This window comes from Amborella trichopoda, chromosome 4 (genome assembly GCF_054954075.1).
Source record: "Amborella trichopoda isolate Santa Cruz 75 chromosome 4, AtrichopodaSantaCruz75HAP2 v2.0, whole genome shotgun sequence".
Lineage (NCBI taxonomy): Eukaryota > Viridiplantae > Streptophyta > Magnoliopsida > Amborellales > Amborellaceae > Amborella > Amborella trichopoda.
The window spans coordinates 8,164,187-8,178,689 of NC_142339.1; the positions used below are offsets into that span (position 1 = coordinate 8,164,187).

The 14,503-nt window shown below is 34.2% G+C and overlaps 1 protein-coding gene across 2 annotated transcripts; it reads right to left on the bottom strand.

Annotated features, from left to right (window-relative positions):
- Positions 1–1,168: 1,168 nt before the first annotated feature.
- Positions 1,169–13,197, bottom strand: LOC18439584 (VAN3-binding protein). Of its 2 annotated transcripts, XM_020670566.2 has the most exons (6): positions 12,300–13,196; positions 11,364–11,666; positions 5,666–6,023; positions 3,879–3,998; positions 2,276–2,380; positions 1,169–1,493 (listed from the first exon to the last, which is right to left on the bottom strand). In XM_020670566.2, the coding sequence occupies exons 1-6, from the start codon at positions 12,372–12,374 to the stop codon at positions 1,285–1,287; spliced, it is 1,170 nt and encodes a 389-aa protein (XP_020526225.1). In that variant the 5' UTR covers positions 12,375–13,196; the 3' UTR covers positions 1,169–1,284. The 2 variants fall into 2 exon arrangements, with proteins under 2 accessions (XP_020526225.1, XP_088720909.1); XM_088864783.1 differs by lacking the exon at positions 2,276–2,380 and having other exon boundaries at positions 12,300–13,197.
- Positions 13,198–14,503: the final 1,306 nt, after the last annotated feature.

The window sequence follows — 14,503 nt, forward strand, 5'->3', positions numbered from 1 at the left end:
GTTGCGAACAAAATGCAGTGTTTTGGTAGTCGGATGAAATCTCTGAGTGCCCCACACCTACTTGGGTTTCTAGAATGGCACCTGGAGGAGCCCCTCCACAACAATAGGGGTCGCACTGGGTCAGGTCAAAGGTTGACCCAGACCTGACCAGACTAGGTTTCAGCCCTCGGTTGGGTCCGGTCCAGACCAGACCAGACCAGTGGCGTCCAAAATGGGACCACCTGACCCGATTGCCACCCTGGCGGTGCCGATCTCTGTCTTTGAGGAGCACCAGCACACATTGAGGCCCAAATTTTCCTTTTTGATTGTAAATATCTGTAACCAATCCATAATGGAGAGGAGTATCAGCGAGAGTTCACTATCCTTAGCAGTTGACTAAGGAAGCTGGGAGTACATAGTCTCCCTCTTACGCCTTGCGCCACGTATTCCAAAACTGTATTGTTTGGTCCTCTCATGAGGATGAGATGTTTTTTCTCTGCCTATCGTATTTCCGAATGTCCACACATACGAAAACAGGACACCCCCTTTTTATAAGTAAACCGTTAATGGGCAGGATACCCTCTTTCTAAGTAAACCGCGTTATGGGCATTATGCCCTCTTTTAAAGTAAACCGCATCGATCTAGTTATGGGAATGTCTTCTTTCTCTGCCTTGCTTATTTCCAAATGTCCGCACACTCGAGAAAACAGGACACCCTCTTTGTAAGTAAACCGCATCGAGACACCCTCCCTCTTTGCAAGTATTCTAGTTATGGGCAGGGCACCATCCCTCTTTGTAAGCAAACCGCATCGATCTAGTTGTGGGAATGCCTGCCTCGCTTATTTCCAAATGTCCACACACTCGAGAAAAGAGGGCACCCTCTTTGTAAGTAAACCTCATCGATCTAGTTATGGGAATGTCCAAACTGAACTAAACCTCATCGATCTAGGTATGGGAATGTCCAAACTGAACTTAAAAAGTTTTACACTGATTGCCGTCTGTTACACATTTGGTGGCTTCAATGTAATTAAGTGCATCGAACATGCTGGTTATGATGCCTTCCAGGTGTAAATCCATGCTCTCTGCGACTTGAAGCCTTTTGATTGTACGCACTATAATGAAGTCATAGATATGTATCGCTCCATTGCATTAGGACTTCATGCTAGCAAATGAAATGTTACTTGGAAAAGTAGATAGAAATGAGTTTATTATTGTCGGTAAATACCAGTAGAAACTGTCCATAAGAGGAAGGAACACAGATTTACAAAGTGATTTTTGAGATAAAGATAAAATAAAAGATGATGTCTTAATTTGGTTTGGTGGTGGAAAGTTGAAGCAGGTTTGAGATGGTTGATGCCCAAACATTGCATTCCTTTTCCTCTTTGAAGGTGAAGAAGTATTTGTGGTCGTGACTGGTCCTTATACCAATGAAGGAGAAGCCATTCACTTCATTCGTGAAGCAGCATCTTCCTTCCCAACCTTCTCCATGGTTTTCCATCATTTCCACAATTGTATCTGATGAATTAAAATTAAATAGTTAGTTTTGATGGGAGAAAATCACCAAGCCAAGGGTGGGAAATCTCATATTGTTACATGTACGGAATATGTTCTATCTTTGCATATGGGACACACTTAAATGTTTTGGGTTATGTTATGGTGCATGGCCATGTTTTGAGCTGGTGTTGGAAACGTCGGGTTCGGGCTCTGATTTGCCAGGGTTCCGAGCCCAAGTCACCTGAGTGGGGGACTATGTTATTTCTACTAATAAACATTAAAATGATATGCAAAAGTAGGGATGCTGAGGCGATTCTTGGGTTTTTTGACTCAGAATCACCCGACGCTAGCAATTCTCAGTTAGCTTGGCATTTTTGAAAATCACAGCTGTGCACAATCTTTTGGGTTTGTGACTTTGTGCTAATTAACCCGTAGGGAAAATGGGCATTTACGCATTTTCCATGTACTAGTTTCTTATTTTTTATCATGATTGTTTACTTTAAGACCATTTATTTTTGACACAAAGAGGTCAGAATCACTTTTAGCCATTTGATGTGAAATTCAATAAATGTAAGCGTCACAACATTCAAGAAATTTTATTTTGGACTTAATACTCAAATGATGACACATCCTCAACCACCAAATTTCAAATCTAACGGTCAATAAAGATTTTAACATCCTTGTATAAAAAAATAAATGCTCTAATTATATATATTTCCTATTTTATCTTTTTTTTTCTTTTTCTTTTTGACAATTCTACATGATTATTATTTGTCTGTTGTTATTAGCCACGAGCAACTTACGATATGTAGAGGTAGTAAAGATGCCTCCCCAGTGCTTGTTTCTAAGTCTAAGGAACACATGTGACTGCTTCATATAGATATACACTCTCTTTAGCTTTGTCTTCCCTGTCAACAACAATCCAAACAATATGTAATTGTTATTAACCTTTTAGTATGTGAATATGGTTTGCAGCGGTTTGTAAAATGTATTTAGTAGATTTTGCAAAATTCCTCTGTTTTTAGGCCTCGTTTGGATGTCCTAACAACTCTACCAAGGGAATTAATTATGAATATGTGGAAGGATAGGGTTTCTTGAGTCCATATAGAAATGGGCTGCCTCTTAAAAATCTATTCTTGAGATGGATTTTTGGATCTAATTTTTAAGGACATAATCTCTAACATAGAGATCATGAATATAGAAAAATAAATAAATTTTAAAAATTTTAAAATAATTTTATAAAAAAAATATTTGGACTGTTAGTTTCAGTTGTTTTTAGATGGACCACCCATTTGAATGAGTTAGCGACATTATGGTGGTGTTTGTTGACAAGCAGTGTTACAAGAAAGGGCTCACCAGTGAATAATAAAGCTGACTACACTCTTATGTTCTTTATTTTACATGAGCGTAATCATTGTTAAAGGTCCCTCGACAGTTTAGAGCTGGTTATTTTTTGGAGTAGTTTAGTTTGGATGGGATTTTGATTTCTACCCGTGATAGGAATGGAGCTCAAAACATTATTTTGTGGTAATTTACTATTCCGACGACCTAGACTTCAACTTATTCCTAATCGGGGTGGCAATGGGTCGGGCAGGCCTAGATCCGAGCTCGAGAAAATGATATGGTACCTGGGTCTAGACCCAAAAATATACTGTGGGACCTAGATCCGATCAGACCCAACTTAAAACTTAAAATATCTATGTATTTAAATATATTTCATATATTGGGACCTGAAAAATATTATTGGACCCCGACCCGACTGGACCTAGACCCAGACCTGAATAGTGTTCGGGTCTAAGATTTGGATCCGAACCTAACCCACTAAATCCAATTTTTGGACCCATACCCAAAACCGGATCGGGTCCGGGGTCCAATGCCACCCCTAATTCCTAACGAAGTTTTAGAGTTTTGTTACCATTAGTCACCCTTCGGGTCCCGCGTCAATACGTTATCTTGTGGCAACTTCACTATCCTGACAACCTAGCCTTCAACTTATTCCTAATAGGGGAGGCAATAGGCCGGGTAGACCTAGATCCGAGAAAATGATATGTGACTTGGGTTTGGACTTGAAAATATACCGTGGGACCTAGATATGATCGGACCTAACTTAAAAATTAAAATATCTATGTGTTTAACTATATTTAAATATATTTCATATGTTGGGACCCAAAAAATATTATTGGCCCCGACCCAATTGGACATGGAGATCTGAATAATGTTCGGGTCCAAAATTTGGATCCGGATACCGGATCCAATTTTTGGACCTAGAGCCGGATCGGGGTCGGGTCCATTACCACCCCTAATTCCTAGCGAAGTTTTAAAGTTTTGTTACAATTAGTCAAGAGTATAATTGTAAGTTTTGAAAGACGGCAATGTGTCATTTATGGCAAAGTAGCAGGCACTCACCATTCTCTGTGCACGTTGGAAGATCCCTCCCCATGGCCAAAGCCTGACAATTCAACGTTAAATCTGAGCCGTCTATTTTCTTAGGATTGGGAGGGCATGCTGCCCTCATACCTTTGAGAGCTGCATCAATAACTAGTTAATGGTACATGTGACGAAATTATCATCTCTAATCAGTAAAAGAAAATACTCACATTTTATGTTTCTTATTTGAGTAAACATGAAATTTACCCATGAAACCATAAAATTAGATCAATTCAAGGTTAATTGAAGCATTAGATCATTTCAAGATCACATTTTACGTTTTTTTATTTATTAATATTAACATTAACATGTAATTTCCATTAACAAGGAAAACTGCACAAAAGATAACACAAATTAAGAATATCTTGTAACCACCAACCGAGAGCTGCTGGGTCCTACTTTTGGAGAAAGAATCCGCAACATAATTAGCCTTTCTAAACCAACAAAAGAACCACCAAATTTTTGGACAAGAGGGCTTTATTTTTCCAAAATAGCAATTTTTGGGCAAAAGGTCTCCTAGAATTTTAAATCCAGAAACAAAGAAAAGGAAAACCTAAAAATTATCATATTTCAATGTTTCAACTCAGCCGAGTCTACTTGGACTCGACTGAATCCACTCGGATTCAGCTGAGTACTCTTTATGTTCTTGGAGCAACTCGCTTTTGTGTGAAATTAGGCACAAGTGCTAATTTTTATTAAAAATTATGAAATCAATGATTTAGAAATGCATCAATATATGATTTATGTGGTTTTTAGATTGTTCGAGAACTTTTCTCATTACATGCATCAATTGTTTTTTATTTTTTGAACATTTCAAGGTATAAACCAGAGTTTTCAATAACCCATTTTTATGAACATTTTTGGACTTTATAGACTTCTGATATGTATTAGTTATTTTACTGTTTTATTGTTTTTAACAAAAACTTCACTTTTTCGTTTTGAAATTTTTTTGGTGTTTTTATCCTGTACAAAATTTGGCCGAGTCCACTTGGACTCCACTGAGTTACTTGGCTTGGGATAAGGGACGTGTCCGAGGCCCGAGCTGAGCTTGAAAACACTGGCATGTTCAATCAAACATAAGTTCTCAATCCAAGCCCGTATACTATACTCCATGTCGTCTAAGTTACTCGTAGATATCAACAGATGGTGGAGATGAGCAGGCATTTCGAAGACAAATGAGATGACTTGCAATATGTGATAAAGGTTCATCTCCACTGTTGATATGTAAGAATGAATGATGGGTGGCAGACTCGAGTACTTTATGCCGATACACATAAGAAGTAATGGATATTTATCTTGAAAAAAGTTTATATAAAGGCCAGGCCCTAAACAATCAAATTAAGGCGCACTTCAAAAATTCATTAGAAATTTTTTTTTCGATGCTGAAAAATCTTAAAATTTGATCATCTTCACCTCAAGATTTATAGACATGAGAAAAAAATGGATTTCAAGTTTCGGAATTAGTGCATCTTAAATGTATTATCTAGATCATCACTTTTCAAGATTTTCAAGTATTCATAGATCTGTTCGATCTACACTATTTTTTAACTTTAAATATTATAATTAGAGACGAAAATAAATTTTAAAACCATCATAAAGATTTTTGATACTAAAACAATATTTTTTCACACTATTTGAAGGTGCGCCATACATTGATTGTTTAAGGCCTTGGCCCAATACAAACCACATCCCATTTCCCTTTGGCCTGCTTTTATGCATGCCAATGGTTCTTAGAATGTTATTAGAGAGAAAGAGAGAGGAACGACCTGTCCATGTCTGCAATTTTGTGGCCATATGAAGGATATCGACAGGGGACGACGCAGCCACGGCGGAGCTAACAAGAGAACAGAGCTGCTCATGTCGGGCACCCAGGAATTCTGCAATCTCAACGCACCGGGCAGCCACAAGTGCAGACGCTGATGCTAAGGCCATGTTCTTACGTCCATTTGCTCTCTCCATCGCTTGTTTCACTGTGAAAGAAGCGATGGCGGCAGCCACTATCGCCGCTGACACTGCCACATGGACTTGGGCCTTTTGTATCCGACAGTGGAGTCTGGCCTCTTTGGTTCTCCATAATGAGCCTTCCTTGAGCCATTGCATTGAGCTGCTCATGTGATTGAAAACCTGATCAAACCTTCACATGATTAACAGAAATTGGACCAAAAGATTCAAATCTACGAGAAAATAATACTTCTTGTAATGGTAAAAGGCCCCATCTCCTATATGGCGGGTTCGGATGATGGAATGCCTTAGGGCATGTTTGTTACATGTAAAAATACTTATGTTAAATTATTTTGACATGAAAATTTTTTTTCATGAGGCATGGGAGTTTTTTCACATCAATTGACGATCACTTAGCACAAAAAAATACGCTGGGACTAATTGGTGTGAAAAACTCCTAAATCTAATCATATAAGGTAGTTTTTTTGTGTGAGGTATTTTCATACCTACCAAACATGGCCTTAGTTTTTTATACTTTCAACTGCTGTTTTAATTTGAAAAAGCATTCCTTGTGGTTTGCCAGCCGTTATAATACATGGGTGACATAGTATGATCCATATGGTCACGATAGCAATACGAACTTGTGCGTATTATGATCCATATGGTCATGATAACATCGCGAGCCTGTGCTTATTACTATCCCACCCATGTGTTGGCCCACAGATGGGAGAGAGTGGGTCCTACCAAGAATGACTTCCGTATGGCTGTCCTTCATCTTCCAGCTTCATAGGACAATGATTATAGACATGCTCATGTTGTGATCATGACCATATGGATCACACATTGTATGTCTCCACAATGCAATGAAGGAAAAATGAACAATGAAATCCCACAAAATACTAGATCTTGAAGGCGATGTCGTTGGGCTGTATATCGTAGAGACCGAGTATTTTCCATAATTCTCAATGAAGATGATGTGGTCTTACATGACTCAGTTAAGCGTTCAGAGGATTCAATTAGAATAACGTTTGATTGTCCTTTGGAATTTTTGAGCAGATGGTCTTCAAAATTTGGGAGATAGAGAGTTATCCACTAACAGTTGGAAAATACATTTTATCACTCTTTTTAAATTAAATAATGAATCTAGTATTCTTAGAAAATATAAATTTAATAAAATAAAAAAAAATATGTGGGAGGCACCATGGCCACACATTTACCAACATTTAAAAGTTGGGGAAATGGAAGAAGTGGCAATTACTTTCAATCCAAAGTTAAATAGTACATTAGGCGACTTAAAAATTGGGAAAATGGTACATTAGGCTAAATAGTACCATATGATAGAAATGAGGAAATAAAGGTCCATATTGTTTTCAATTCTAGGGCACGTAGCAATTCCAAATTTTATGATCCACGAACATATAGCTTTCTTATCCCTTCATTCCCTCTTCTCCTTTTTTGCCTGAAATAGTTTGTTTTTATTGTGAATTATTCTTATAAGGATGGGGTTTTACAGGGGGTCAACTCTCCCGAAATTTATTTTGGAGATAAATTTTGGATCTAAAATTTTGTAGGTCTATCATCTGGATTCTATACGATTGAATTTGGATAAGGAAACAAAAAATTGTGTCTTTAAATATGGTTTATTTTGTGTTGGCATTTTAGTATAGTAAAATGGTAAATAATCTACTTATATATATTTTTTAAAGTTTTAAATAAATAGAGATATAATGTAGTGGCTTTTAGTCCCACATTGAAGAGTAGAGTGTGAAACATGAACACTCTCATGCTTTATATACATGGAACAAACGGGTGTGAGCGTGACGTGTGCGAGATCTAACGGCTAAGACAATATTGTTGATACAGAAAGGCGTGCTCATCACAGTTCAATGATCCAACAGTTAATAACCATTGGACGATGATGGTTGGAAACCCAACAATCACTTGTGTTGTGAATAATCACTATTCACTTTTTAAAAGGAACTTTTTACTCATCTTTTAAAACACCTTTTTACTAATTTTGAAATTTCTTTCTCACTCAATATTTTCTTATTGTCTTTATCTCTCTGAAAACATAAAATGAGCTACTTTTTTTCTCTAAATTCAGGCAACTCTGGTGCTAAGTAGACTTGCCTATGTTATGTAAAATTAGGTGAGTATTATTAGTGATTTTCTGTTTATAAATATCTCGAAAACTGATCTGCTCGGTTACCTTTTGTACACTGTTATTTTACATTAAGGATGTAAATTACAATACTGAGAGAGCGTATAACGTGGTTGTTGAAAGTCTTTTTATTCCTTTATTACTACAGATTTCAGGCCCCGTTTCACCCTACAACAATTTTCAACATTTTGTATCTTTTTTAGACGGTTCATTCTAAACCTTCAAATATCCAATCAAATTTGCACCATTTTTTGAGCTCCAAATTCATGGATCTGAGTTGAAATTAGATTTATTGTGCATTGAAATATATTTCAAATAAGTCCTTTAAAACCAAACAAATGCATGAGTCGGCCAACTCAACAAATTTATTTTTTCTTCTTGTAATGTCAAGCAAACTAGTAGTGACCAAATACAATGCAATGTTATCATAACCTAGGGGCCTTATTTTGGTGCACTCTGTTTCATCGATACTTCACTATTTCAATAAAATTGATCCTGATAATGAATTATATGTTTTTTGATAGTGCCCATCATGAAGTTGTCTAAGATAAACTTATAGGCGCTTTTACATATAATTTTATCATTTTGAAGAGCCACTTTTACTCTATTCAAAGTAATTTGCTAAAATTATATATTTTTTACAAAATTGGCTAAAATTAGGTGAATTACTGAAAATTGAACAATTAAATAATATTCAATGCAATATATAATGCATACTAAACTACTGAAAATCTAATACTATCCAGAGCATATTTATTTTAGATAATCAAGTCCAGATAAAGTAAATAGCCAGTATAATGACATACTCAACTGGGTTCAAGTTAAGCTAGAGCCTTCATGTGGAACTATGTCATCAAGCTTACAAGGTCACATGTCCTTGTGCACAAATAACCAAGTATAATGGTTAAGCTTGTAAGGTCACAATTTATATATATATATATATATATATATATATATATATATATATATATATATATATATATATATATATATATATATATATATATATATATATATATAGGATCGCTCTCTTCACTCCCTTGCGTAAAACTGTCTAGGAACTTAAAATTTGAGGTTGTAACCTTCTCAACTTAGTCAATCTCTAAAAGAAACAGAAAAAGATTGAAGAAGGCATTTTTTATGTGTTCAAAATTTAGGGATGTAATCTCATCAACTTAGTTATATTTATATATATATATAAAGAAAGATAAATGGCCGGTTAGTATGTGCCAAAAAGAAATAACTTGAGGATGAGAAGTGAACTTGAGAATGAATAGTGACTATCCAATTTCTAGACAATCAAATGTAAGTGTATAGGAACCCAAAGTAGATTTTTCATTTTTATGCAAATACGTACACGGTAGTTCTAAAATATATCAAATTTTGTTCAAAGGTTCCTCCAAAACCTGCCCTGACCTGTGGGAGCAATTATATAGTGTTGCTTTCATGGGAGTGCACAACATACACACATTTTTTTAATTTTTTTGGGTAATTCATTGGGGAAGACAGTACCTATCCGTTTTTTCAAATAATTTAGGAGTTAGTTTTTTGAAAGTGTTAGTGCGGTAGTGTAAATGGGAATGGATGCCACAACATGGTAACTAGGGTGTGGATGTGCTACGACCACAACCCCACCCCCTTTCCAATCATCCACACTTTTCTCTTCAATAAATAAAGTAACTATACAAAGAAGGAAATTTTTTATATAAGGTTCTAATATTAAAATGTAGAACTGCATATGCACCTAAAAATCATCAAAAAAGGTTGTTTTAATGTTGAAAACCCTTTACTTGATCATCTCGACATCAAGATGTTTGAACATAAAAAAAAAAGATTTTGCACTCCATAAATAGTACATCTTGCAATACATTTTTCGAACAGTCCATTTTCAAGATTTTTATATGTTTATAGATGTAATTGATTTTAACCATTTTTAGAGTTTAAAATTTTATAATTAGATATGAAAATAGATTTTAAGATAATCTTAAGAATTTTTAATACTAAAAGTACATATTGTGATATAATTTGGAAGTGTGCCTTAATTGAATTGTTTAAAGTTGCAACATTATAAAAACCACACCCTACAAAAGAAGGAACATAGAACTCTTCCATATATATATATATATATATATTATTTTGCATAAAAAATAAAATAATCGTTTTGTACAAAATAAAGGGCAGGAAATGATAAGCTTTCGGATCGGAAACTTAAAAATAAAGGACATATTCCTCTAATCATTATCCTAGAGGCAAGATTTGACATTAAAGTTGTGAACTTCTACGACTTAGACATTGATATAAACGGGAATAACATTTGGATTTTATTTATATTTCTTGGGTAATTCATTAGGGAAGATATGTCCTATCCGTTTTTTTGATAGATTATTGAAGGTTATGGGTGGTCTCAATATAGGATTGAAAATCACAACGTGATAACTAGGTCTGGCGGTGCTACCTCATGATCCCACCTCGTTCATCACTTCCCTCTAAAAAGAGGTTCTTGTCCATAGGCCTTAAAAGATAGGCACAAAAACAATTTTTTATTTGTTTTTGAGTTTCTTAATTTGTTTTTGATTTCTTAACTTCTATATATATCCCTGAAGTCTTTTGGGTATTGACCTACCAAAAGTGACGTTTGAGGTGACATAAAAATGAATCTATTATTTTTCAAGTGACAATATCTAAATTGCTTTCGATTCTTAGCTCCATAGAAGCGCAAATAGTACATTTCTTTTTTATAAAAAGGTGCTTTAAAAAAAAGAAAACACAATATATAAGTTTGACACCGGAAAATATAGAATTGAGGTGTACCTCAAGAATCTTGTGAAAAAGATTGTTTTCATATTGTAAAAACACCTAATTGATCATATTGATGTCGAGATGTATGGATATGGAACAAAAAAAAAACAAAGAAGAAGAAGATTTCAAGTATCAAAATAGTATATTTTGCAGCACATTATCTTGTCTGATTTTCAAGATTTTTATGTATTCATAAATCTGTTTGATTTGGACCTTTTTTGAAGTTCAGAATTTTGTAGTTAGAGATTAAAATAAATTCTCATGCCATCGTAAGAATTTTAAACACCAAAATTGTACCTTATGACAAAGTTTGCAGGCACGCTTTATTTTAATTGTTTAAGGTTGCAACCTTATGCAAACTACAATATCAGGTACATTTTTAATATTATTAAATAAAGTTGATTAGATAGAGCAAAACAGAACATGAATTTTAGCAAAATTTTGTCTTGAAACCTATCTTTTATGTGAAAAAAAAGTATATAAGTTCTATGTAAAGTAAAGCTTAAAGTCTGGTATTATTTATCTGAAACATAAGAAAATAATAAGATTAAGAAGTTTGATACCAAGAGATCTTGTTTTCTCTTCCCAGCATCTTGTTTCCTGGCCATTTTTCCATCTTCTTTCGTTTCTTTACTTGCAGGTAATTCCAAGCTCTGGCATAAGATTTGAAAGATTTCCATGGAAGAGTTGCTCCATGATCTCGACAAGATTTCGACAATCTCTGATTTATTCTCCCTTGAGTTCTTTGAACTGTTTTCCAGTGCATATCCCAAAGTTCCTTTTGGGAATTCAGGCATCGTGCGTCTTAATTCCGGCAATGCTACCTGCTGGAATCCTGTAATCTTGCTTCTTCTGTCAACCCTTTCCTGTAGATATGGATAAGCTAGTCTTCTCAGTGAAAGACTCGAAATATCATCATAAATGTTCGTTGAAGTATTTAAAAGAACTACCATAATTGAACTGTTGATTTAAATCTCAAAGGATTGCAATTGTTATTTCATACATATGCAGAAATATAGAGAATATGCAAAAATCTTTTAGGAAACATTCATTAACCAAAATTTGTTACTATAATTGCAATAAAAGACATTATTTACCATCAAACCTCAGATAACCAATTTCTCAAATGTTATGAGAAGATATAGTTTTTATCGATAGCAAGAATTTCAATTAAAAGATTTGATATTTGGCACTTATTAAATACTATTGCAGTAACTTCCTTTACAAAATTTCCATTTTATTTATTTTTACTTCATTTTAGACAAAATTATATTGTGCAACCTACTATTATTATTATTATTATTATTAATTTTTTTTTTCTGACCATTAAACTATGAAATTAATGAGAATAAAACTCTAGACGTCATGTTGTAGCACCCGCCACCCTAACCACCTCTGCCTAGAGCCCAAAAAATTCCCTTCAAATAAGCATGGAAGTAAATGTAATTTATCACACAAATAACTTACCAATTTTATTTAAAGGGTTAAAATCATCTTACCATCTTTAATGGGCTATATAAGGAAATTTTTTGGGATTTTTGTTTCAGGGTTGAGTCACATTTGGCTGGCTCCATTGAGTCCCTTGCTCAGGTATCTCTCCAAACAAAATGCTTTCAGCTTTTCTTCCAAGTAGGAGAATGAGTCTATCTCATTGTTGAGTTTTCTTCATCTGACCATATCTCTTTCCCTCTAGGCGCTGTTTGTTGGCTTTTGAGCAGAAAACAAGCAAAAAAATGGATGCTTGTTAATACAACGGGTTTCAGGCTAGCCGTTCGGCTTACAGGCCAGCCGTTGTTTATTATAAAAAAACGAATGCACGTTAGTGCAGCGGCTTTCGCTCTCTCTTGTTCGCTCTCTCTCTGGTATGAATCAGTTCCAAAAAAAATCACCCTAGAGGTTGTAGGTTGCTTCAAAGGGGTATTAATGAGGAGGCCAAAGGACCCTTATTAATATGAAAAAAAGAGGTAAGGGGTGAAGGATTAGGGAAATAAATATGAAAAGAACTATATCCTCCTACAAGGCAATGATTTTCATTTGACATTTAATAAATAGAGTAGATCCCTCGTCAAAAAAACAAAAGTAGACCCCCTTACTAGCTCCAAATGCTATATGCATAGTGCGAACTTCGCAAATTATTGTACAATATTATGGATGTCAATAAATAAAAGGATTAAATCAATAAAAATTAAAGTAGCCATATCACAAAAAGAAAAAGTTTATATAAAGTTGAGGTTCTAAACAAACAAACTAAAGCACACCTATAAAATTTATCACAAAAAAAAAAACCCTCAAATTCGATCATCTCGAGCAAATCCGATCCTTTCGACCAAGAGGTTGCAGTTTGCTTCGAAGTTTATTGATGAGAAGGCCAAAGGACCCTATAGAAAAAAGGGAGTAAGGTTTGAAGGAAGGCCTTTAGTGAAATAAATATGAAAAGCACTATATCCACTCACAAGGCAATGATTTTCATTTGACATTTAATATATGGAGTAGACCCCTTGTCAAAAAAGAAAAACAAAAGTAGACCCCCTTACTAGATCTAAATGCTATATGTATAGTGCGAACTTTGCATTATGCTGGACAATATTATGGATGTCAAATAAATAAAAGGACTGAATCAACAAAAAATAAAGTAGGCATATTAGAGAATGGGCCTAAAAAGGACATTATAAGCCAACAAGTTGACAACACTATGATGATATTCAAGAACATAGAAAAAGATGAAGTGGGGTTAGTCCTAAAAACTTTAGGGTACTAATCAAGTACCCTGTTTAAAGGTATGCTATTTGTCAATTTTAGGAGTTTTTATATTACTAGCAAAGGTATGCTCCGCTCGTGTTTTGAATTATTTTTATTTGTGCTGGAAAAATTATTAATGAAGTTTTGATTAAATGAATTTCGATATATATTTTTCTCTCTCATCATTTCATGATCCCTCAACGAAAGAAATTTTTAAATAATAGAGAATCTAACTCTTTTTTTAAATTAAATTTTTAAGATCAATAGAATATTCTTGAGAGAACATGTGCACATTTTGATCTTTCAGGGGCACACCCACTTTTCAATTCCTTTCGTACCCATACCCAAAAGTTCGCCATAAAGGTGTGGGAGCAACACAATATGTTAAGAAATGTACCTATTAAGTCAGGATAATATAACGTCATGTTAGGGCTCGGAATTTACCCGGTCAGGATTGACACCCAAAATATGGCTCCTATTTGGATCCGATTATGGATCCAAGTTTTGGATTTAAATTTGGATTATGATTTAAATTTAGATCCGAATAGGAATTCATGCCAAATTTAGTTATAGGTGGATCCAACGTATATATATAATCTGAGTATAGGTGGATCCGACCTATATATATATATATATATATATATATATATATATATATATATATATATATATATATATATATATATATATATATATATATATATATATATATATATATATATATATATATATATATATATATATATATATATATATATATATATATATATATATATATATATATATATATATATATATAGGAAAACTCTTTCCAATACTTATAGGCGAAAATAAATAGTGATTTCGTCTACCTTCATCAACATTCAAACTTCATCACAAGGTCACAATTGTCCGGTAGTGTTTCAATTTTCAGTTTTTTTTCTACAAATCCAAATTACTTGAAATTTGGAACATGTATACATCT